The 25,788-nt window shown below is 41.1% G+C and overlaps 1 protein-coding gene across 3 annotated transcripts in view; it reads right to left on the bottom strand.

Moving 5' to 3' along the window:
- The window catches only part of tub (TUB bipartite transcription factor), a 44,808-nt gene extending 20,001 nt beyond the window's left edge, over positions 1-24,807 (bottom strand). For 2 of the 3 annotated variants that reach the window (XM_085760409.1, XM_085760402.1), the window contains exon 1: positions 2,980-3,386. In XM_085760409.1, the coding sequence (XP_085616535.1) occupies positions 2,980-3,017 (38 nt within the window). In that variant the 5' untranslated portion in view covers positions 3,018-3,386. Of the gene's footprint in view, positions 1-2,979; positions 3,387-22,956; positions 23,040-24,703 lie in introns of those variants that run through there. The other variant, XM_085760395.1, reaches the window with a different exon arrangement.
- Between the last annotated feature and the right edge of the window lie 981 nt (positions 24,808-25,788).

The raw sequence follows: 25,788 nt of genomic DNA, 5'->3' as shown, positions 1-25,788 counted from the left end.
ATTATATTTATCTATCATTATTTTAAAAGCATCGTGTTACTCGCAACAATTAAAAAGCTTGCAGGCATAGAGATGTATAATTAACATGACATTCAGTGATAAAAGGCTGTATAGTCTGTATGTATTTGCGTCATCAGTTTTGTTGATTGTACACCGCTGTTTAACAACTGCAGGGATGAAGCTTGAATATAATGACATGCAGAATGCGTTTCCTACGTTAGACTAGAGATATATTTCTTTGCTCTTTAATTTGTTATCTGTCAGTTCTTCAGTGGCAACTGCAGCAAATCTCTTTTCATTTACCATCACTTCTCAGTGGCGCCTGATAGATACAGCAGGTGCTTTGTCAACATGGTTGATGAGCATTTTTATACTCGTCTGTCAAAACGTAACAGTGACACAGTCAGTGCGGCGACTCCATCGTTTAAGATCAGTTAATGAATATTCACTCTACCTGTGTGCCTCTGCACTACTGACTCTGGTTTGATGACAAGGGCCCACACAGATGCAATAAAAAAAGTATTTACCTCCCACTCTCAGTCAGACATACAGACAAACAAAGCACTCCATGCCTGCAATCAGAGTAATCAAGTGCAGGAATAGGCATCAGACAGGAAGATAATGACACAACCAGAGCTGTTTCGGTGGAGGTCAAACAGCTCATTATCGTGGAGGGGCTCTGGTCACTCTTGTCCCGCAACACACTGATGGTGACGTTTACAAGAAGCTTCATTTTCTGATCAAAGAGCATATTTATTAACTGTAATGTAGTGTACCTAAAAAAGTCTGTATAATGACCAGGTACTGTATGACACAAAGAAACTGAATTAACATCAACCAAGACAGAAGAGAAAACTCTCCCACTGGATCCTGCTCATTTTTTAAAAAACCTTCACAGTCTCAGCACTGAGGTCAGACCTAAACCTGAACAACCACAGGTTATCTGTCCCTTCCCACAGATACGACCCATGAGTGTGCAAGAGGCAGGTGTAATGGACCTTGTTGTCATGGTAACAATAAAAAAAAACCACACATTAAAGGTTGGGTGGAAGGTTACGGTTTGGTTTAGTTTGGTTTGGACAAGAAATACAAAACAAGAAGGTTAGGTTTAGGGGGAGATCATGGTTTGGGCTAAAATAAATTCTTTCTTGAGGTTAGTATCTTTGTCATCATGGTTATAATACTGCCACTGGTTAGGGTTAAGGTTGTGAAACTAAAACAAAATAAACTTGAATACATCTATTATATTCTGGTGTTGTTGAGTTTGGCTGATTAATCCTCAGGTCCATATGTATCTCAAGTCTTACTTCTAACATTTTGAGAGATTAATATAAACCCAAAATTTTATTATAAGCACTACATTTACAGCAAATTGTACTTTGGTGAATGTCAGATTCAAGACATCGCTACTTACAGTAATGGTTTTAAAGTTCATCTTGTTTATTATGAAAAAAATAAATCTGAATCTTCCCAGTTCTGACTGGAAACAATTAAAAAAGGAATATGCTCCATAGTGGATAGTGGATCTTCCATTAACTCAGTGAGTCACAAGTGAATCTGGCACAACTGGGTGGAGGCACAGGATGTGACTATCATCAGTCAGTGAAACTCTGCTTCACACCTTTAAAATAAAATTTATATGCATAACCAGCTCTTTATATGTGTGACAGTCTCGGGCTGATTTTGCAGCAGCACTGGATGGTGGTCCAACACACACACACACACACAGAGCACATTCAGCTTCTATGTGCATGGTGAATTTGTTTGCCACAGGGAAGTAGAGAAGAACTACTGTGCTATTTTCTTAGTGGATTTGTGGATTTGTGAGATGTGCCTCCTTCATTTTGTTCATTTCTGTGAATGCCTGCCCTGTATATCTCTAATGAGATAAGAGAGCTACACAGTGCAGCTGTCTCCCCCCAACTCTGCACAGAGGCCCATGCATTTTTCATGGCAGCTTCACGGGATGAGAAAAACCGCTCATTGAGAAACCACCAATCTCTCTGCCCCCCGCCCTCTCACTGGCATACTTCTGGAGATAATCTCTATGTTCTCCAGGAGTTTAAAACTAAAAATCAACGCAGATCACTTCCTGCTGTTGCCCTGATGCAGTCTCATTCTGAAATTCATAGACTGTCACTGTAACTTATAGCAACCACTAGCCAATGGCATCAAAGTATGCGGGGAAACCATGGCAATGGGGGTGTTCAATCAGAGGAGAGAGCCAGCAGCATTAGCCCTGCACTTGGTGTACAACAAGAGACTAAAAGCTCATTAAGGCGCCAGTTGTTTTAGATTTTTATAAAAACGCTGTCAGATGCCACAGATGGCGAGGGTGCATTCTCAATATGAAGCAATAAATATCGTTTTTTTGCTAAACATGCGTGCACACAAGCCCATAAAATACACAGATTCACCCACAGAGCCAGGAAGTTCCTCAGTGACTTCAACGAGAGACAAACAGAAATGTGCTGATGTGAATGTCATCCCACTGCCTCCATTCATAATGACATCCCAATGAAACTATTTACAATGCAGTCTGAATCTAATCATAGTCAGTTTCACACATTAACGATGAGAAATTAAAAGATTTTTCAAGGTGTGAACCAAATTGAAATCTTCAGTACTTTATGCAGGTGAGATTCTGGGATTCACTTTTGCATTATTTATTTTTTTGTTTGTTTGATTCATTACAAAAATCACCCTCGGTGTTAAATACATCTCTATATGAGCTGGATTTTTCCATATTTATAAAAACAATAAACCAGATTGCAAAATTCCTACGGTTACATACAGTATTGTTTCCTTTTTATTAAGCCTATCAGTGTTCGCATTATCAGTCTCCTTGTCAAGACACTGAACACCCGCTCAGATAACACACACACACACACACAAACACACAAACACACAGAGATGCACACATTGCTTCAAAAGATGAACACTGCCCTTTCCTGTGTTCTCAGGAATGTGCTACAGTACCTGTAGGGAATCCAGTCGGAAGAGTGCTTGGAGCTCATTCTGTATCAATCACTCTGTCCTGCTGCTGCCTAACTGCGAGGCTAATGGCCTGCAACAGCACCAGTGCAAGTGGCTACGGGGTCTGAGGACAGCGATCACAGCCAGAGAGCCCACATCGCCTGTTCATCCTCTGCACACAGCCCTCGTATCCCCCAGCCCGCCTGTGTGTCTTCGTACGTCCTCTAGCTGTGGGGCAACAGATGACTAACAATCCAGACAGACAGCCGCGCTCCTCAGTTGTGCACGCTGAGCGCATGAAAAAGCCGTATTCGTCTCTTCCATGTGTACGCTCCCAGTCAATGCCTCTCCTCTTCTCTTCTCCCCATCCACCGTCTCTGCTCCTGCTCTGCGCTGCCTCTGTAGGCTCTAATCTAAATCTCCCTCCGTTTCTTGCCCTTTAAATCCCCCCTCCCTCCCTTCCTTCTCCTCCGTCCAAATCTCGCTCTCTACCTCTTAGCCCAATCTATCTCTCATTATCTCTCGTGCGGCATCACCTACAGCAGCACTGAGTGCGAAGCCTTTAGCAAAACAAAAGGAAAAAGGTTATCGAGAATCCCTTTTGTCTTCCCTCTTTGATATTCTTTCTCCGCTATTTCTGCTCATTGCCACCCCCCTTTCTCTGCTGCAGCCATACATGCTCTCCTTCTCTCTCTCTCTCCTTCTTTTTGACACTTTCTGCATCCCTCTTGCACGTTGTCAGTGCTGCATGAGGCATGTTAAAAAAAAAGAAGAGAGGGGGACTCAGATGTGTTTTCTCGACCATAATTTATTTATTCTCTCAAAGTGAGAGGCATTAGCATATGACTGTGCAGAGTAGTGTTAACAGCCTTTAATTCAACACTCTCTACAGCCAGACAAAGGCACCCTGTGATCGTGCCACAGCTCGGAACCTCTCTCTCGCACACATCTGCTTCCGCCCTCCGTCTGCCACCCCTCACTGTCACCACACAAACACACATCACTCACTGTGTTCCCGGGGTTACTCAGGAGTCCATCTTTTGGACAGTTCAACTTTAGCAGTAGAAAACTGCTGACTTTACAAGCGTTTGGATTCATGTCGACTCTATCAACATATCTGAAGCTGAAAGTGTGTTAGGTATCTGTTCTTTTTTTTTTTAATAAAGTGAAATCATCTGAGACAATTCAGAAATTCATTTGGGGGAACACAATCTATTACCTTTGGGTACGGATGAGAAGATGAAAGCATCTTGTCATCTACTGCCTCCCCTATAAAACAGCCTCGGGCAAAATCTTGTGTTTGCTGTATTTCATCATCCGTGTGTATTGCACCAGTTCCTGAGTAGATTTAGGACATTCAATGCACCAAACCACTCAAAACACACAGACGCAATCAAGTGCGCACACATAGACACTCATATACACACTTATGAATGCTGAGGTGGTTGTCTTGAAGCTTATGGTATCAAGCTCATCCTCTCAAGGTCATATCTCATAGAATATGCTGATCGTATAGAAACACTGTGTTACGTGGTCGAGCTGTAAATAATATAGCAATCATGCGTTGTTACACAAATGTTATTCAAGCCAACTGAAACAAGACAACCGAAACAGAGCAGTCGCTATTAAGGGCATTCAGGCATCTTCCATCAATTATTTATTGAACGCCTAAAAAACAAGCGTCTCTGATAGAGTTCAGTGGGAGACTGCCAAAGTAAACTGGGAAGAAAAGCCAGCAGCAGAGAAATAAAGGCATTTCAGTCTCAGTTACATGAGGTCCATGACAAAAATGTTTGTTCGAGGAGTTAGAGATTAAAGCAAAACAAACCAAATACAATGCGACTGCCTGCCAAATAACAATTAATGACTTACATTCACATCTACAGTAAACTCCGAGTTTATATTCCTTATATCATACTCTGAATGTCACACAAGTCAGAGAGGTGATAATAATCTGAGGTCACAGATTTAAAACAGTTTCACTCTAAATTGCTTTCCACAAAACCCACGGTAAAGGGATGCTGACAATTACCCTGGTTCAGTTCTACCTGTGCCTACAGTACATCCACTCTCTGGGTTCCTCCACAGTCGAAAAACATGCACACCATGTTGACAAATTGCCCATACAGTGTGAATAGGAGTGTGTGAACATTGTTTGCGATGTGTCAGACCCTTTCCTCACCCTTTGACAGCTGGGATTGGCTCCAGCTCCTCCTCGAGACCCTGCACGGTTAAGCGGTATGCATGCATGGCTGGATGAAAAGCAACTCTTCTCCCCAGGTAAACTGCTCGATAAACTGTACAAGTTCATCCACGAAATCAGCAACATGGCCCAGAACTTGATTTAACTCCCCTCCTCTGGAAGGGCCAGCATCAGCATCAGCATCAGCATCAGCAGCAACTGCTTTACTGAAAACATAATGAAACATCGATTGAAATCTCTAACGGTATGGCCTTTCAAAAATGTCAGGCCACAAAGGTGCTTTGTTTTCACTCAAACAGACAGAGAGTGTTAACTGGACGGACGACAGTAAAATAAATCGGCTTTCATGAAATTCCAAACGGATCGATCCCTGGTACAGAGCTTCACCCAGCCTGTCGCACACGGCCCGGGGATGTGTCAACGAAAATACAATGATGAACCATTTTTACATTTTGGTGCTGTAGTGGTGGCTGATTTTATAAAGGCGTTTTTGCTAGTCTGTTCTCTAGAAAAGAGTCGAATCTGACTGTTTAATTGCTGAGAAACATGTTGACAACAGTTTGTATTTTACTGAAGTGGGCAGTAAAGTCAGATGTCCCTCCTACACGCCTCTCCTGCCGTTTCTTCTGCTCTGAACTGTAATTCATCCACTACACACACAAAAAAAAAAATCCTGGTCTTCCCCTGGAAAAATTCAGAAGGACCAAAGAGAGCCTGTAGTTTTTTTTGTAGAACACCCAAGAGGCTGGTTTGTTATTGAGTCTCTTCATTTATCCCATAATGCAGCTCTCATTGTGACGAGTAGCCAAAGCAAGAGAAGCCGTGTCGAGAAAAATAAACTGCATCGTCAATCTTCCTCGCTGCAATTTGGTAAGCAGGATGGCGTGGTAATAAGGAAGACATCTTGTCCAACTAAAGCCCCCCCGTGTCAACAAGCATCAGCTCTGCCTGTGCCCTTGAGCAAGGCACTGATTCTCTATCCCCTCTGACTGCCATACAAAGATGAGACAACTCTAGGCAGAGGCTCATCGAGTACGACTGTGACAAATGGAAGTTAGCGAGTATAGGTTGTAAGATGAATGTGGACGACTGTCAATACGTGTAGCTGCTAAATCACTGGGTGTCCCTCATCAGCTGCTGAGATGAAAGTGGAGGTAAATGGAACAAGCCACTCCGCAGAGGAACAGGTGTAAGCACAGCACCCTGCTTAATATTTGATGCTGAAGGGAGGACTTTGAAGTTTGGCTATGGACATGAGAGAGTTAGAAGCGAGAAGCGAGATGACTTTCATATAATTTCATTAAGACAGAAGTGTATTCTCCCTGCGACACAGCAAACAGAGTGTTTTCCTTCTCCCGTTTTTTTCTCCCCCTGTGGCTTTGTAGCCATTACAACATTAAACAGCAAATGATAAGATCTTCTTGACAAATTCAATTTTTCCACTCCTGAATTTACAGAGTTTTCCCAGAGGCATTTTATTGTTGGTAACAGGAGGCCAGCAGTATCAGTAATTATAATAATGGTTCTGGCACAGAAGGCACACACTGATGTGAAAATGGATCTCTGGCTTGTGTCTGCCTGTCTTGGTTTAGGACTGGCTGAAACGCAGCTGCAGAGCACAGGGCCTTAATAATAAAGCAGCCTGATCAGCCATGCAGGACGTGTGCCCACTGATGAGTGACATTCACCCCTGTATCAGTCTGTGTGGTGGATATCTGTACATTTCCTATTTGCTAATTTTAATCACACAAAATCAACCAAAGCTCATTTCATCTCACAGCACTCGCCTCCAAACTCTAAGCCAGACACTTTTCAACATACAACAGCAAAGCTTGTTTATGTTTTTCTGTCCGACTTAACAGGTATTACTGGTTCTTTGGCACTCGATACGATTTTTCCTACACTGAGTGTCTGTGCTTTGGCTCCTCCACTTCTGATCGGTTGGATTCACATCAACTATCAACGCCAGCCGTGGCGTGGATTGCGGAAAAGTTTGTCTTCCTCTAAAAATACATTAAAAATAAGGTTGTTCATCATTGCAATTTGCACCCGCTACTTCATAGACGTCGGAATTATTAATAGTGCATGAGCAGCTATATTTATCCTGAAAAGTTCGTAATGCTCCTAAAAATCTGCACACACAAGAGGTGAAGTCTGTATGAGTCATTCTCCTGCCTTTTTTTTTTTTTAATTATTATTCCTTTTTTCCTTTTACTGCTTATCATCAAAACTTGATACATGCACAATGATCACAGGACAATACCCGCCTTCATGGGCCTGAACACTGCACCATAAATAATAACAATCCTGCAGATTCAGGCAAAAACCTTGAAATGGGAACTCTTGTGACGTGTTCAGCCTTGAAATGCAGACTTCGAAAAAAGCAATTAGGAAGCAGCTAAGGAGTGAGTCACTGACTTGATCCACACTACGCCACTTCACACACGGGAGTGTGCTGCACTTCAGAGAGACTGGAGGCGAGCCAAGGGATCCTGTCAGCAATAAGTTGGTGAAAGCCAGGAGAGCCCTGTCTGCGTCAGGATTAAGATGGATGGTGTTTAATAACACTCACCTGTTTAATGATGCATGCACAAAACAGATGAGTGAATGGATGGGCGACAACAGATATCAGATACTGCAACTTGTGAGTCAGTGCAATTTGACTTTGGGAGCAAATAAAAGGTCTTGGGAGCTTAGATCTTCTTAACTGTCGAGATTTCTAAGTTACTTCAAAGCCTGTCTTCTGCAAGTGAGAGTTACATGCCACTACTGCACTTACAAACACAGGAAAACAACACTACAAAAAACGATTTTTAGAAGTGCATAAAACTGAGGAAAAGAATCTAATAAACAACCAAAACATGCACTTGAAAGCAGCAAATCATTGTTTCTTCTTATCAGTCAGGGAAGTGGGCAGAAAAACACAAATTAAACAGAAGACGGGAGCTGCTGGAAATGCTCTCCAGCCTTTTCAAAAACTGTGATTACATTCCATATTCAAACTACTTCTGACAGGCTACTTGAGAAATCTCAGTCATAATCAGATAACATTTGACTGCTCAATTCATTCTGGAGTGCCGTGCCAGTGCACCGCTTCATAATTTTATAATAAAACCGCAGTGAATTGACCTGTAAAACACAAGCGAAAGAGAGCTCATGACACACATGAAAGAGAATCCCACGTTTAGTCAGACAACAGCCCGCTGAGGCCCGCGGTGAATCAGCAGCAGTCTGACGTTCAGCCACAGTTCACTGGATGATATCAGCATTTATTGATGAGGACCTTGACAGCTTGTCTTCAGACAGATATTCACAGAGATCCATTTGTGAGCGATGGAACGTGGCGGCCGGCAACCAAAAAAAAAAAAAAAGCCACTCTTCGAAGGCTGCTGTGAGGGTTTGTGTTTAAACAGTGGTATCTTTATTTTAAGGGGAGTTGTAAATCTTAGAGGGAGAGAGATAGAGAAACAGAGAGACTATGTGTGTGTTTGTGAAGTGTGAGCGAAAAGTAAATCTCTCAGCTTCAGAGGCAAGAGTGAGAGACTGTGTGTGCGCTTATGCATGAAAAGAATGAAAAGTGAATGAGCACATTGGCTTGTGTCCAGTATTGGTTGAATCTAATGTGTGCCTTCTATTGATTCCCCACCCACCGCCCCCACACCCTTAATGTGGGCAACGTGATCTTCGCTGGCAAACGACAAATTGCGGAGAATTTAAATTTGTGATTCAGCTACGTTTTCCTTCGGCCACCTCTTTTGCAGCAGCGTCACGTCAACATTATTTAAACACCACATGCACGTTGTTCATGTCTTTGGAGACTACGAGCACAGCGTGAAACTATGCTAAAGAATCAGCAGGTGGGTGACTGACACACACACACACACACACACACACACACACACACACACACACACACACACACACACACACAGCTACACACATACACACTCCTTGTATCAACATAAATCCCTGTATCTTGTCTCTCTGTGCCCAACAGAGGGCATGCATAAAACATGATTTGGATTAGAAAATGTCACACTGGATGAAACAGTGTCCCAGTGTCCCAGTGTGGCAACCAGATGGACTGCTTCCACACACCAAAGTTCCTCTGCATCCAGATTTCCATAGCACAACTTCAGCTGCGTATGTACAGTACAGTACGCTACTGCTGCCTGTGTTACCACGTGGTCATAAGAAAAGCTAACGACACACATTTTCTGGGTGCATTACTACCAGTAGGGCTGTCACAATCAGAACATTTTGCCAAACGAATAAAAATTTTTATGCCTGTATTATAGCATAAGCCTAAACATAGTTTTCTAATACACATACACCTTATGAAGAAAAAGAAGTCATTTATTGGCATTAAAGGTCCAGTGTGTAATATTTGGTAAGGTTTATTGGTCAAATCTGAATATACTACCTACAGTATGAATATATTTGTATAAGTGTTTAATCGCTAAAATAATAAGGGTCTTGCTTTAGAGACTGTCGCCATCTTGCACCGCCATGTTTGTACAGCAGCCCGAACGGAAAATCCAGCCAGCCAGTTTCGCAAGTTTCGTGTACATAAATAACCCAATGAAGAAGGGGGAAGGAAAGAAGAAGGAGGAGGAAACAGCAGACATATCGTAATATGGTTTAGATCTTCACCTCATCGCTTGATGCTCCTGAAATACTCCCAGTCGTGGAAGACAAGTAAGGACCATTAAAACTTCGAACTGTGGAAAACGATGTGGAAATAGTGATGGAAAGATGACATTTCTGTTGGTTTCATCCAGCTGTTTTTATACAGATGAATGGAAACGAATGTAACGATTATGCAAAATGACTGCAGTCAGCTCAAATAATTGCAATCAGGGCGGCGATTATGTAATAATTGTGACAGGCCTAACTACCAGTCTGTTGGAAAATATCAAGTCATTTACATCTGATCCAAACATAAACGGAACTAAGATATCCATTCTCAAACAGCTTCAAAGATATATAATTATTGTTTGAACATTGACTTCCCAGGTGTGGGGCAAATCCTGTTACTATCTGTTCAATAAATAAATAAATAAAACAGCAAACAAATCAATCACAGCGGGATGATTTTATCAATATTATTGAGTCCTGCTGTGACAGCAAATGCCAATCACTACGCCGACAACAGGAAAATTGGGTTTGCAACCTGAAGCTCACCGACAGAAATAGACACGCGTTTAATAAGACATTCGCCGAGCATGACATAAACACCGCCAGCAACAGCAACATCCAGAGATTTGAATCAATACCTCACTGTGACGAGCCTTCAGCTTTGCTAAATTGGCGTTTATGACAGGGTTTTCCTTTTGGAAACCACTTGTAGCCAAGGGCAACAGACAAAGATGCACAGCTTAGTATAATGAAAACCCAATATGGACTGATGAGTCATCCACCATGTTTTCCCTCCGTAGCCTATATACAGATGTGTTTAGATTCATAGCCAGAATTATGTATTATGTAATTTTCCAGCTGTTAAAATTGTAAGACTTGATTTCTTTGGCAGTTAAAAGGTGCATTAACCACCTTTTTCCAGTTGTTGTAATTATGTTTCCTGCTCTTGAACTTAGAAATGTTTAGTTTCGCTAAACCGGTTTATTTTTGCCATTACTAAATCTATATTGTTTCTACTATTATTTTATGTGTACACAGTGTTCTACACATATTCATTAAAATGATTCATTCAAGCTTTTCCTTCCTCTACAACACTGACAGTTCACAACAGGTGGGACTGGGGTTTTTCTACGGCAAACAAAGATGAATGATTTTCACATATGTGTCCATCCTTTTCCATGTTATTCCCACGGTAACATTTTACAGTCCTCGGTTTGTCAAACATACAAACGTATACGTATATTTAAAACATCGTACAAAACTGTCACAGTCACAATGTTTCCTCCTCTAGCGTGGGCATTAATAGACCATTAAAAAGTAAAACACCAAAGCATAATTTTTTGTCCTTTCAGAGGTTAGTGACCCGTCTTTGGTTTGGATAAGGGATAGCAGCTACATCCCACACAGACTGACGCACACATACCTCACACCCTGCTGACAGAGACAGGAGAGAGGCAGAGATGTTAAATAAGAGTGTCGTCTTGTCAGATGCTGTACAATGTGCGAGTCCTGTGTCTATCTTTAGAGGATTATGAGCAAGTGACTCACTGTTTCTAAGCTGTGCCTGCTTGTACTTATCTCTCTTCTTTTTTGTTTTATCTTTAACTCTCAAATTTAGTTTTTTTGTTTTTTTTTGTTTTTTTTTTGCAGTGCCACACACACTCATAGTCATCGTCTCTCATTCGGAAACCTCCCAGTAATTATATGCTTTGAAACAGATGAGCAAATTACAGTAGAGAGAAAAAAGGAAACAGTGAAGCATAGGACATTGAAAATAAAAAAAGAGAATGGACTCTAGCCTGAAATGACACTGTTTTGTTTTTGTTTTTTTCCTCCTCTGGGCCTCACTCCTCCGCTCACAGCACATCAGCATTCAGCCAGCTCGTTCACTATTAAGTCATTGCTCGAGTGACAAACCTCCCCATGAAAAATGAAGCTGACCATGACGTTCTGACTCTCGGATAATTTCATGGATGAGGGAGCAGTGCTAATGACTGTTTTCAATTCTATAGACATAAGCAGTGAGGGTGGCTGGTTTTTTTTTGGAGGGGGGGGGCGATGCGGTGAATGAGTGCAACACTTGCACCCTAACTCAGCATCTTTGCGCGGAGGCAGTGGCTGCTGTCTTTCTGCGTATGTCACGCTGTCTCCCTCTGACACATGCGTCTCTGCTGGATTCGCCCCCGTTGCCATGGCAACAGTGGAAACTAATTATCATTTAAAAAGCTCACGGGTTATCACATTTAACACCGGTGATATGTGCTTCAAGAAAAGACCCACACACGCATTCAACAGACGTGCATTCAACATCGCTTTTCAACAACGACAGCTGCCGGTTGCCGGGATGAATTCACATCTGGCGGTGGCTGCAGTGTGCTGTTAACATCACCGTGTTGCTGCAGCAAAAGCTGGCTGTGTTGATATGTCTTGACCAGCAGGGGGACTCGTTGGACAATGGCAGAATTGTGTAGTGATGATGCATGAACACATGGAGGTGCTGTCAGCCTTTGCATTTCCTGATTGTCACTTGCTGAGTGAGGGAGGGGAATTCACACTGAACTGCAAACATGCATCTTCTACCCGAGCTGACAGTGACAGCACACAACTTTTATGGAAATTACATTTGGATTGAGCATTTTTAAGTTATCTTAGCATCTTTTCCCCAATAAAAAAGTCAAAACCTATGTTATAATATCTTTTTGTCGTGTACCTGTGTACCCAGATGTTTTCAGCAATTCTGAAACCTGGAGAAATATATGATTTCAGTAAGGTATTGTGCCATTTGGATGCCTGTATATGATGTCATGTGCCTAGGTCAGTGCTGTGATTGCCTGTCCAAGGCTCTAAACTGATGTTTATGTAGTTTTAAACCGCATACACAGTTTTACACCTTGGCTGTTTTGAATGATTTACTTTAACCAGATTAAGGATTTTTGTCGTAAATTTGTAGTAAATGCATTTAGAGTGCTGAGCCAGTGATAACATAATACATGAAAAATGAAAGACAATAAAAGGAAAATCACACCTTGCCTTGGGGATTGTAAACTACTTTAAAAAGGCTTTTCACCATCATGCATTTCTATCTGCCTCTTTAACCATTATTGGATCTTCACTCTGCAGTTTCCAGCACAAATACACAAAATACAGCTAAAATCTACATAATAGTCATAAGAAGCAGTTTTGCTGAACTAAATATCAGGATACACAGAGTATTGCTGGGCTTTGGTGTTTCTGTTTTTCTGTGACTGACAAACATCTGATTTACAGAGGGATTTCAGAGCAATCTGCTCTCTGATATACGACTCGGGCTTTCAGTTTATCCTGTGAGAAACTGATCAAATGTTCAGGCAAAGTCAGAGTCAACAAACTGTTGGGAGGAAAACGAAAGTAAAACAAGTGACACACTCCGCCCTGAGGCTAAGCACATCACACTCTGTCTGTCAGCATGTTTTACATATTTGTTACTGCTGCTGGGTAAGAAGACTGTTTTTTTTTGTATCGTTATTTGTTTGTCAGGGAGGGAAGAAGAAACGTTGTTTGTTTTTGTCTCCTAAGAAAGACAGGCAGTAGATCAGTCTCATATCAGTCTTCAGAAGATCTTGACAGGCAAACAATTCCTGACATCCTGATAAAACCCACTGAACTCAGCAGGGACTATGGGTGAATACAAATGAATACAATAACTGTACAACAGCTATCGGGCCGAAAGCCAAACTGTTCGTCACAATGTCCCAGTGGCTGCTGAGCACCAGTTTAAGTATTTAAGAAGGGCAGCTGCTCGCCTGTTCAACAGATCAAAGTAATCCTCCAACTATCCATTAATCACACAGCAATATGATTTATGCTCCCTCCAGCTCAGCAGCATTATGACTGAGAAGCAGCCCACTGTGAGTCATGGCACCTTTCAAATTAGGGTTACTTAGGGTTAGTGAAAATGGCAAATTATACAAATCATAATTAGCAATATTACTACATGTTACCAGTTTTACAAAATAGTAAGTTCTTGACAAACATATTGTGTTTGTTGTTTGCTTTGGAAGACAGTGTCCAGTGATCCAATATGAATCTGTGTCAACATATATTCAAAATCAATTATTTCCCATCATGTGTGGAGAGTCAGAGACAGTTTTCAATATTAAATAATTAACTACGACATTATAAATCATTAAGAAAAACAGGCTGGAGAAAGTCATGCAACATGCTGATCACTACACTAGTCTAGTGTAAGGCAATGGTCAGTCCTAACCCTTCACAAATGTACCTAAATGTAATACAGCTATTCTCATTGTAAAAAAGAGCAGGATGAAAAAAGATTTCATAATAACATTGCAATCCGTTTGAAATACATCGGATTATTTTGAAATGTGTATATTCTGTCTAGAATATATTCTGTTATATTGATTTTATTGCATAATGTCTTATCTATCCAGTTTATACTGGAATATTAAAATCATGCAGTACCATCTTGAAGATCCAGCAAGATGAGAATAATGTAATGACGCGACAGAGGGAGATAAGACTGCATCATGTTCACACTTACAGTCTGCTCATGGATGGGAGACGCATAATTACATGTACACACGCACTCACATGCAAATTCACACACACACACACACACACACACACACACACACACACACACACACACACACACACACACACACACACACACACACACACACACACACACACACACACACACACACACACACACACACACACACACACACACACTCTCTTATTTCTCAAAAACTTAATGCCACTTCTCAATTTTATGCCATGATGTTTCACCATAGCAACCAGCTCCAGAGGCATATCCCACACACATCCATCAGCGGCAGAGTGCTATGGCGGAGAGGATGGAGATGAATAAAAGAACAGTAATAGAGGGACAGAAGAGACAGACTTTATATTTATGGGTCAATGTGCACAAAATCCATTAGAATGAAATAAAAAATATGAAACACATGAATTGAAAAAGGGTCAAATCCACAGTAAAAAAAGATTAACAGCATTTTTACCCAGGCCACTAAAAATCTCCTTCACGTCCTGCAAAGCACCTTCACTTTCCAGTCAAGATTTTGAAGATTTCTCCTGACAATCAAAGGCTTTGTGCTTCCAAGAGGTAATATTAGCATCTGTTGCCTGCCTATAACATATGGTTTTGTAGAATATTAATCATTGTCATCTATGGGTGATGCATGCTGAAAGAGTAATTTGCTTTGCTGACTCCATAGGGTCAAGAAAATACAAATGAGGTGATTAAGAACATTGGCTTCGAACACAACAGGAGCGAATCAAGTCCACATGGAATTAAATGAGGAAAGGAGAAGGGTCTCAAAACGTAATTGGTTTTCTCATCTTCTCCGGGGTGGTGGGGTTCACCGGGTTCAGTGTGATTTGTCCTCAGTCGTCCACAGTTGGCTCACGTTTCGGTATTTGCTCATTCACTGTATAAATTAAAAATGTAGTCCACACACTGTAATGTTCCTTGAGTGCAGTAAGTGAAGTGGCCATACAAAGAGAGGCAGCATCCAATTAGGTCATAAAATGTAAAAAATTATTATGCACAGACTTCAGAGAACATTTTTTTTTTTGATTAATAATGATGAAGTTAAGTTAACCCACTTTGCCTTTCTGTCTTTTGGTGCTGGACAGGTATTACAGAGTTGATGGGAGTGTTTTCATTGAGAACAACTGCAGCTATAAACAGAGCAGTGATAGAGTGTCAGTCAAAGCTGCAAAGCTGCAAAGCTGCTAACACAAAACGATGTCAGAAATCACTCAGTACAGTGTGAGGAAAACTGCAGAGTTCATCATTTTGTATGGGTGCATCATTACAAGCAACTCGTTTTACATTAGACAATCATTTGCTAATTTCTTTGCATTTGTCTATATACTAATATAATAGGTGCGTTATTCTATGCTCCTGGTCAGATACGTACAGATATGCATGAGTATTCACATACTGCATGTAAGTGGCACTAAGCTTTGTTCAACTTAGTTAATGCATAAGAACAGTAAAGTGCTCTCATTTATTTAAGGTACTACTCACTCATATAAATAGATACCATTCTGCTGTATTTGCCATCTCTTCTTCATGTTTTCTTTTTCTTCCAGGAGTCAGCTATACGAGCCAAGGGCACAGCTGGGTTGTCATGCCGCCCCAGACTCCTGCTCCAAAAGCACACCTGCTGCTAAAAGGGTAATTCGACACAAATCCACTTTGATGTGAAGGAGAACCAACAACCTCTCCTGTTTTAATAAAACAGCAAAGGCATCAAAGTGAGGAGACTACAAACACCATCATGCCACTCACACAATGATTATGATTTATGAACCCAGGCGAAGTTATTCCTTTGATGAAACTGCCTTTACCTACTACGTCTAAAAATAGGGGACTTGCTTTGTTTAGAAAAGCCAAACTGTCAAAGAGATTACTAGTGATGGCATTTGATGATATGAACAAAAACTATTTTTTTCTTACCCGAGCCAGTGCAGATTTGAAAATGAAGAACTTTCACTGACTCTGGCTGGTATTTGTTATGTTATGATTAATGATGTTTGATTTCATTTTGTGCATGAGACTGAGATTATTGTGTGTAGCTGTTTCTGTTCTCTTTCAAAAAATCTTGAGCTCAGAGCAAAAATGAATTAAAAATTCAAGGCTGCCTAGTGACAGCCTAACAAGCTGGGAACCAACGCAATGTTTTTGTAACTGAGAATAAGGCACTATCATTGTTTCACATTAGATTTACATCACTCAGAAATTCATGAGCTCTTGGAAACGTGTCCTACACAAACACCTCCACGCTTTGCAGCAGCATCTTCAGCCCACTCTCACACTTCACAGATCATCTTTTCAAACACTTCAGACCGAAGAATGAAAAAAAAATCATTAAGTGTCTGTGGAGGACATCCAAGAGGCTCTGTCTTGGACTGTAGCTGATTGTCCATTGTCGTCTGCATTTAAATGTTTGTGTAAACCAAACCCACATTATAGATATGAAATGCCAATCCGTAACAACGTCCATTTCTTAACCAGGGATCCTCTGACTGGTTCAAATCAACCTGTCTGGTTCTTTACCTTTTCATAATACCCTGATGGACGGGAAGTGTTAATCACTCAGGTTAAGCATCACAAAGATGTTTTCTACTGCTAGCATAGCAAGCAAGAATAGTAGGTGTAGCAGCATAGACAAGTGTCTGAAAGCTTTGTTTGTTACCCTGGTTTCTCTATCTGTGGTTACTACAGAAACAGGTGGACAGTGACTAAGCTATGAACTGCATAATAACAGCAGTGCAGCAGAGGGCTAGTTGAGCTGGAGCGTCAGGCAGTCTGATGAATAAGACATGACAGGAGCCATTGACAGAAAAATACAGAGGCAGGAATCTGGATTATCTCATCCAGTTCAACGGCAAAAACATGAGCATATCATAACAACAACACATCTGCAGTATGGCGCTGCCATAAAGATGCTATAGCACATCTGGAGCAGAATACCCAGGACAAAGGAAGAAGAAACTCTGACATTTAAAAGGAAAACATCTGTCACCTCAGCTGCTCTCCTGCACTGTCACATAGAGTTTAGATTCTCTGCTCAAGACCAGACTGACCCAGTCTGACCCACGGGCCCACAGGGCCAGACTTGAGGTCAAGTATGAATTGGGGAGTGAGCTACTGTGTGTTAATCAGAAATGTTATAGGTATGAACAGTGTTATCTTACAATAACAATAACCCACTGTGATCAAAACGTTCACAACAAAGTCGCACTGTTAGAAAACACAAAACTGTGTACATGGCCTGTCTCCACCATGTTGCGCTCATTAAGCTCTCCTCTGAACAGATTTCTGTCATTTAGACGAGAATGAATAAAACTTTAATTATAGCAGAAAACTTTAATTCCATACGTACAGTTAATCAGACTTTGTGTTGGGCTAGATTTTTTATGCGGGATCTAAACTGTACCATGCCCATACCAAGGCTGCTCATGTTAACACCGTATATTAAAATCTATAGAAATGTGAAGGTCTGTACTTTCAATATGAAATACCTACTGTATGCTCTCAGTGCACTTCACTTTATACAATGAGGCTGATTGACAGGGAGGAGGAATCTTAGTCATGATTTTAAACTACACCGCCTCTGTTGTTCAAACACATTAAATGCAACTTCTGCCCAGGCAGGGAGGAATATCACCAGGGGCTATACAGTGGTTGTTGTTCCACTAATCTGTTGTTTATCTAATGCTTCATTTCAGAGCAAAACAACTGTACAAACTCTGATCAGACTGCCATGACAACCACGTTTTTTTTCACTCTGCTCTGCCTCTGACCCTGCCTCTGTTTTTTATTTTTTGATCACTAAAATTTAGTTTCTTCTATAATGGAAGAATATTGGATGGAGGCCGGTGAATCAATCCCAAACCTTTTGTTTGGTTGTCTGCAATTTCTACGACACAAACATGACTCTCTCGTGTGACTCATTTTTTAAAGCCACCCACGACAGCTCCCAAAGCACAATGGATTCCCACTTCAGGAGCTCGCAGCAGCACTTAGTGTACGACTTGGTAGTAAGCTAGGAGCCAGTGGAGGAGGGTCTGCAAACGTGTACATGATGGGACAGGGGTCAATTGTTAAATTACAATATGTATTATTCTGCATGGACTACAAATTAATGACAACATGCTTCTGAGCAGGTTACACACAAAGATGAGGTGTTAGTGCTGTCAACAGCTCCTGCACATGTGACCAGTTCACACCCGCCTCACAGCCTCAACAGACATGAGCACACCTCAGTGGTCCTATCAGATCTGATCTGTCTTTCACATATAGAAGTTATTCAGAAACATAGAGCACAACTGTCTCCTATGAAATGACCTCGCAAGCAATAAACTTCTTGCTATAGCTATTATTGTCAAGAGATAACTGAAGTCTTTCCAGTCTCCTGCACGTACGCCAAACGAGTATATAGATGAAATTCAAGGACAATATTTCAGGCTTGACAATATGGACACTGAGCAAATAACATAAAGCCTCTCAACAGCAAACACAGACTGTGACCACATTCACACAATCAGCAATGTGCATCCTAACGATTTTCCATGAAGATCTCCATCCATCAATTCTAAAACAATGGAGCAGGTATAATCCCTGTTGTGTTGCAGATTGCAAAAGCACAAGATCTGGTGAGGAGCAGAACAGTCAAGAAAATGAACATAAGTGCAGGATAATAACACCAGTCAACAGTGTCTAGCCTCATGATCTTCCAAAAGCTCTGAGCATCTATTGTCCTTTTCAATTTTCGTTAAAGCATCAGACCAGTGCAAAGCTCAGCATGAGTCAAAGATGTTGGTTTAGTGCACAAAGAAGAATGACACAGATACTCTGCCAAAAGACGTTGCCTTATACCAATAAAATAAGCCACTGTGTCTGCTGTCAGTCTGCTGTCTGTGGGATAAATCACTTGCCAGACTGGTATTAGCACTAGTCATGAGCTTCTGTGCAAAACCAAAACTAGTGAGGACATTTGCCCCCCCCCCCCAATTCATCGCTGCTCCATGAAGAAAATCTTTACAAAACATTGCAAATTGTGCATATTTGTTGTCAAAATCCAACTATTATCAAGTAAATCCTTTGATAATAGGAGAGAGAAAAAAAGACTGAGTCATGATGGAGTTTGCTTTCATTTCATTTTGCACCTCTGATTTCAATGGCAGTCAAATAGAGATCTTTTAATTAATGAATGGTTAGTTAATTATCGCTTCTTACAGCCCCCACAGTTATTGCTTTCAGCAGGGGGACATGTCTCCATTCAACACATCATCAGATCCCATAATGATGAATGATAAATTAAGCAGAAAACTCTTGCATATAAATCACACTGCTTCCACTTTTTTCCTCTTTTCCCTATTTATCCTGTGTAGTTTGATGGGGAGAATATCAAGTACACAAGGAAATTTAAAACTAACCTTTGTGATTGATAATAGAAAAATAACATGGACATGCTGTACTAAGCACCGTAGGCTCTGAATTGTATCTTGCCATCCCACCTTGTCCCTCCATCTCTAGGAGACAGTGTTTACTGAGTGGGTGCCAGGACACAGTGTGATTGTACGCACTGACTGCAGGTCCAAGTACGAATAGGCTGCAAAAACACATTATAATATGGCAATACTCAAGACTGAGATAAATATGCTTAGTCATGTTACATTTATCTGCAAATCACCCTCATCCCCCTATCAAAAAATACAAAAAACTTTCATACAGAAGTATTTGTAGTCGTTTTTTTCTACTTTACCATCTAGTAATGAATGGTTTTGTTTTGGCGAAGTGGGACTTGAGTAATCAATCAGAAAAATGACTCACAAGTTGTCAAGTTGATGTAAAACAACACTAATCTGACACTGTGAATTAGGCTAAATGGGAGAAAATCAAAGTCACAGTTGAACTTTACTTCCATAAAAAATGTCTTGATGATTTACAGCTTTAAAGTTTCTCATTTTTTAACTACCAGCTGCAATGACAGTCAGTATCTATGGCTGAGCGGCTGGCAGGCTTTATCAGCTGCTGCCAGTTAATGTTAATTCCCTGAGTTGGCCAAACGATTGAATAAAACGTGGTTCATAAACTTGCCCTACTAGGCACATTACACATTATGCTGAGTTATCAGGCAACCAGATTGGAGCCTGTCGTGTCTGCTGTAAGACACCTGATATGGGACATTTAGCTAGCCATGGCTGAAATCTACTTACTTAACCTTTGGCTATAGAGAACTTTCTTCTCCTTTATTTGTTTGTTATGAGCAATCATACAAAAATCAATCGAAATATGTACTGGATTTTACCAAAGATCATTTCTAATGCGAAAATACTAGCTGAAAAATACAAATTAAGTGTTTTCAGTACAAAACATTAAAACTGAAAATATTGTGGACTTTTTGACATCAATTACTATTACGGAGTTGTTATTATCTCTGACTGCGCAGTTGCATTCTCGGGTATGGTGTATGAACTTATAACATTCGAGGGTTGTTTTTTGTCTATTCCATTATTTTCCGAATAATTACTGCGCAGTAAACAACAGATTGGAGGCTGTAGTGTCGCTGAGACCCCTGCAGACCAATGCACGTGTTCTCTCTTACTCTGGCTAATGAGAACTCTGCTCAGGTTGAGGTTGGCAGATCAATGCAAACTTGATGAACAAATGAAAAAAAGATTAAACTGGGACCTCTCCTCTCCTGTGCTAACAGGTGCTACCGAATTACCAGGCAGTGTGAGAGCTGTCAGTCATGCACAGTCTCTTACCCACACACACTTACAGAAGGGTTAATCAGGCAAAATATGAAGCACCTCTGTAAGTGCAGCATCAGTGAGTACAGTCTATAATGGGGAGGGGTAATTGTTGTCATGGATACTGCTTTGGGGCCATGTAAGAGGAAAAACAGACATGTCCAATGCTAGTGCATACAGAAAATATGTCATTTGTTCATTATCAACACCACCCTTTGATTAGAAAAAGGTACGTGAAAATGTCTCTTTTGCGTTCCCACGTACAGATTGACCGTCAAAGGGCGAAGGAGACGATTGGAAATCAACAACCTGCAACCTCTGCACAAATCTCACAGAGGTGGTGGTCAGGTTTACTGAGGTTTTCTTCTTTTCTCACGACACAATCTATCTGCATTCTCAGTGCGTTTTCTTCCAATAAGATAAAAAATAATATACAAATGACCTCAATTTCAACCCTTATGCTGATGTCTTGCGCTTGTCAAAGAAAACCTCTAACACTAGAGCTGTGATTTTATTTTCCTCCTGAAGGACAAGATTACACAGGACATTGTTGGGTAAGAAAATAATACTCTTGCACAGGCCCTGACACCTCTCCAAGTTTATAACTGGTTGGACATAGTAAACATTACTTCAGAGCGCTGTGAGAAATCTTAGAAGGCTAAAGAGACTACTGGCTCTGACAGCTGTCTCCTGGGATGTCCGAGCACAGATTCAGAATACCAATCAACCTGTCTCAGCAACGCCAACATATACAGTATCGTCAGGGTAAGACTGCGTTCGATTGCCCCTCTGGTAACCAGTGATACAGCTACAGTGTCTGCAGCCTCCTATTATATTTATATATTTGCACTGCTACATACTGTACTGCATTTAAATTCTTATGATTCTGTGTGCTTCCTCTGTGCTGGAGCCATTTTCACCAGTCGTGCTCATCCACACTTAATTCTCTTGTCATTCTGCTGACATCTCTGACACAAACACATATTATCCACACACACAAAAGACATTTTGCTGTAATCGCTTCTCAAACGCACACTTATCATAAATCATCACACCCCGGGAAACAATCCACCACTTGCTCATGATTTCAATTCCTTTCAAGGAAGTGCATTGTGTGGTGGATTGTCAAGGACCACCCAAGGCTCCTCGGGGCGCCTTTATTATTATTATTATTATTATTATATTATTTATTTATCGTACTCTCCATGTTCATACCCTACATGGCTGTTTGTATATGTAGCAAAAGGTGTCTTCTTGATCATCACAGTCATCTCTGCTCAGACACAGCCTGCTAACTTCCTGCCTATAATGACTCCTGTTCTGTGACTGAAACACTTACAACACCTTCATACAGATCTTCTCATCTCACTGTGCCAATTATGTCTATACAGTACATTGAAGTTTAAGTATAAAATGTCACGTCATCGATAGATAGATAGATAGATAGATAGATAGATAGATAGATAGATAGATAGATAGATAGATAGATAGATAGATAGATAGATAGATAGATAGATAGATAGATAGATATTTATAGACCTATTGAGTATCATGAAAATGCAGAAACAGACTAAACATAGCATAAAGTAAGTAAGTACCATGAGTAACATAAACACTCGTGATGGTGAGCCATGGACATACACTTCGTGAAGCGAACATCCCGTGTATCTGCCCGTGGACACAGGATGATGCTTCTTAACATCGCATCTCTCATTTCCAAATCCGTTGCACCTGTCAACTAATGGCGCAGGGGGGAGGGGGAGCCCCCCACCGAGATGTATAACCTCAACCTTTAGCCTAGCGATTTAAACGTGCACCTGTCGTTATAAGGGGGGGAGCTCGCTTACCTGTCATAACTCCATCTACTGTAAGACATGCTCCTGTTGCTGCTGACTCCCTCCATGTCTCCTGCGATTCTGGATGGACCGGACTGGATGGTGAGATGGCAAAAAAAGAAAAAGAAAAATGAAAAAAAGAAAAGAGCACAGAGTGTAAACGCTTCTCTCTCTCTCCCACCTCTCCTTCCACTAATGCAAACACGAACTAAAGGAATCGCCGTTGTGTGAATGAGCAGAGAGGCTGCGCGGAGCCAGACGCTCTCCTCCTATAGGATGTAACGCTCCAGGAACGGGAGCGCGAGCTGTCGGCTGTCACGGTGCACGCGCAGATGCTGATTTATTTTCTTTCAGGCTGACCCACAACATTGATTAATTTTACAGAGCAAGTCCCTGCTGACTGCGTCCTGTGTGTCGATATAGCCTCGAACCCTAGGCTCCGGACTAATTAACAAAGCCGAATGAATGGAGGAAACTGAGATTTGTTTATTCTGATTATTGGCATCTCATGACTGCTTATTGGCCAGTAGCAAACACCGACCTGCTCAATCATCTTATGATCAATGCAACACGTGAAATAGAAGCTATGCTGTTGCCCACGACACTACCCTGCTCTGTTCTTTTATTTATGTACTGAAAGGCTGAATCAAATGGTCCTACGAGGCTATGTGCACTCTCAAGAAAAAAAAAGAAAATTGCCACGGATGGCAATTAATGCAAATGAAAACAGGCAGGAGCAAAATCGCACTGCTTATTGATTTGCAGGTTAAGGTTGCTGCTTCTCTTAGATACTTAATTGAATGTCTGCACCGCCTCAACTTGGTGGGAACAAACAAACCATCAGGCTGAAAGATGAAAGGAGGACATGAGGAAAAATAGGTGATGCCGAAAATGCTGCCACATTTACACCCCCACAATCTAATATCTGTCATTTCAGCCAAAAAACTAAAACTAAAACTAAAATAGGCCTAAATCAAGGAGACTGAAACCACGCAGTCCTTTCAACCTTCCCATACTTAATAATTCTTCTTGTCAATATTAGATGTATGTATTGCACATATAATTGTATTTCTTTTGAATGATTTTCAATGATTTGCTAAATATAAAAGCATTTTTGAATAAGTCTTATCATAAAACATCACCGCAACATCTCAATCTTACTCATGAAAATGCACAAACATATTAATGCCTGTCATCACCACTTTGTATTAACATTAGGCTACAACTTCGTTTAAAAACAGGTCCGCTTTCTTCAAGTAAACAAACCTCTCAGTGTATGCTTGAATAGCCATCTGACTGACGTTGTCTCTGAAAAAAAAATGGAGGTTTTGTGGGATGGAAACAGCCTGAACAGGTTTAACACCTGAGATCTGTCCGTCCCATTATACACAGCTGTGGCGATGTGGGGACAGACAGAACTACTGCATAACAGGGGTAAAAAGAAAATCTTCAGATTAATTATTTTAGACCTAAAATATTAGTAAACTATAGCCCCAGGTAGAATTTGTCTGGATTTGTCATCGGATTTGTCCTTTAATATGCTACTAAACCTAGATGATGAACCAACAAGTCCCAGGTCACTAATGCAGGTCTACTGTATCTGACCCAGCCACTAGATGATGCACTACACCTCCGGACTCTCTGACCAAAACAAAGCCCTCTCTCTCTCGCTCTCTACTGTCCTTAGTCAAGGTGTCACGAAGCTCGGTGAAAGTGGCAACTGAACACACAAGAAACACAACTAAATAAAAAAAGTTACCGTATACATGAGGAGAGCCGACATACTGTAAAAACAAAACAAAAAAAAGTTAGCACATTTAGCTTTTAGCCCGATTTTAGCTTTGCCGAGTTCTGTCTGGTAGCCATAGCAACATAAGCCGAAGCTAGGCTAACAGTGAGCTAGCAAGCGGAAACGGATGGTCAGTAGGGCTGGGTAAAAAAATCGATTTAATCGATTTTGAATCGATTTCATTTAAATTTTGTAATATCGATTCAGAGGGCATGAGATCGATTTTTTTCCCCCGTTAGTCTCGTGCGTGATGAAGCAGCGGCGCGGTTACGTCTGACGCTCTGACTCAGTAACTACGAGCGGAGTTTCTTTCTTCCTCTTTGTAACTGTGCAATGTAGCTATTGCTGTGTTTGATATGATTAAAAACCAAACCAAACTACGAGTGGAGATCACGTCAGCTCAGGTGATCTGCAGGTTATTGTTTCACTAGAGCGCTCCGACGCTGTGTGTGTCTGTGTGTGGCAGCGGTGAAGCGCTGACACACAGACAGACATCTACAGGAACCGCATGTTCTTCAAGCCGCAGGTGAGCGTATTACCGCAGAATAAAGGACACGAGCAGCTCCGTGTTTTCACAGTGCGACTTTTCTCCTCCACTTTATGACCGTCGGATCATAACACATGACGCCCGGACTCTGGAGATAGGCGACGTGACCGGGCCGGACTCGTCACAGGAACCGCTCCACACATTCACTGTCACTTTATTTACCATGGGCTCCGTTTCTACACATTTCCTCCCTCAAGAGGGAGGGAGGGAGCTTTAGCTGCTGCAGACTTGATTTGAGACACTTTGTACTTAAAGAAACAATGCCTTAATTATAAATTAATTAATTAATTAATGCAATTTGCAGTGATGGAATGTTGCAGTTCAAGTTCACTTTCACTTGCAATTCCTTTCTAATTTCAAAATTGCCCTTTTGAGACTTGGGACAGTTTTATTTACAGTTCAAGTTTAAACTGTCAAATTTAGTTAAGTTAACACTTAAAAGCTGAATCGTTTATGGTGAAAAGAAAAAAATAAAGAACATTGTATTTTGTAACAGAGTTGAGCCATT

This window comes from Trachurus japonicus, chromosome 3 (assembly GCF_045865225.1).
Source record: "Trachurus japonicus isolate A0001 chromosome 3, Traja_1.0".
Classification (NCBI taxonomy): domain Eukaryota; kingdom Metazoa; phylum Chordata; class Actinopteri; order Carangiformes; family Carangidae; genus Trachurus; species Trachurus japonicus.
This window is presented reverse-complemented; position numbering and strand designations above follow the sequence as displayed.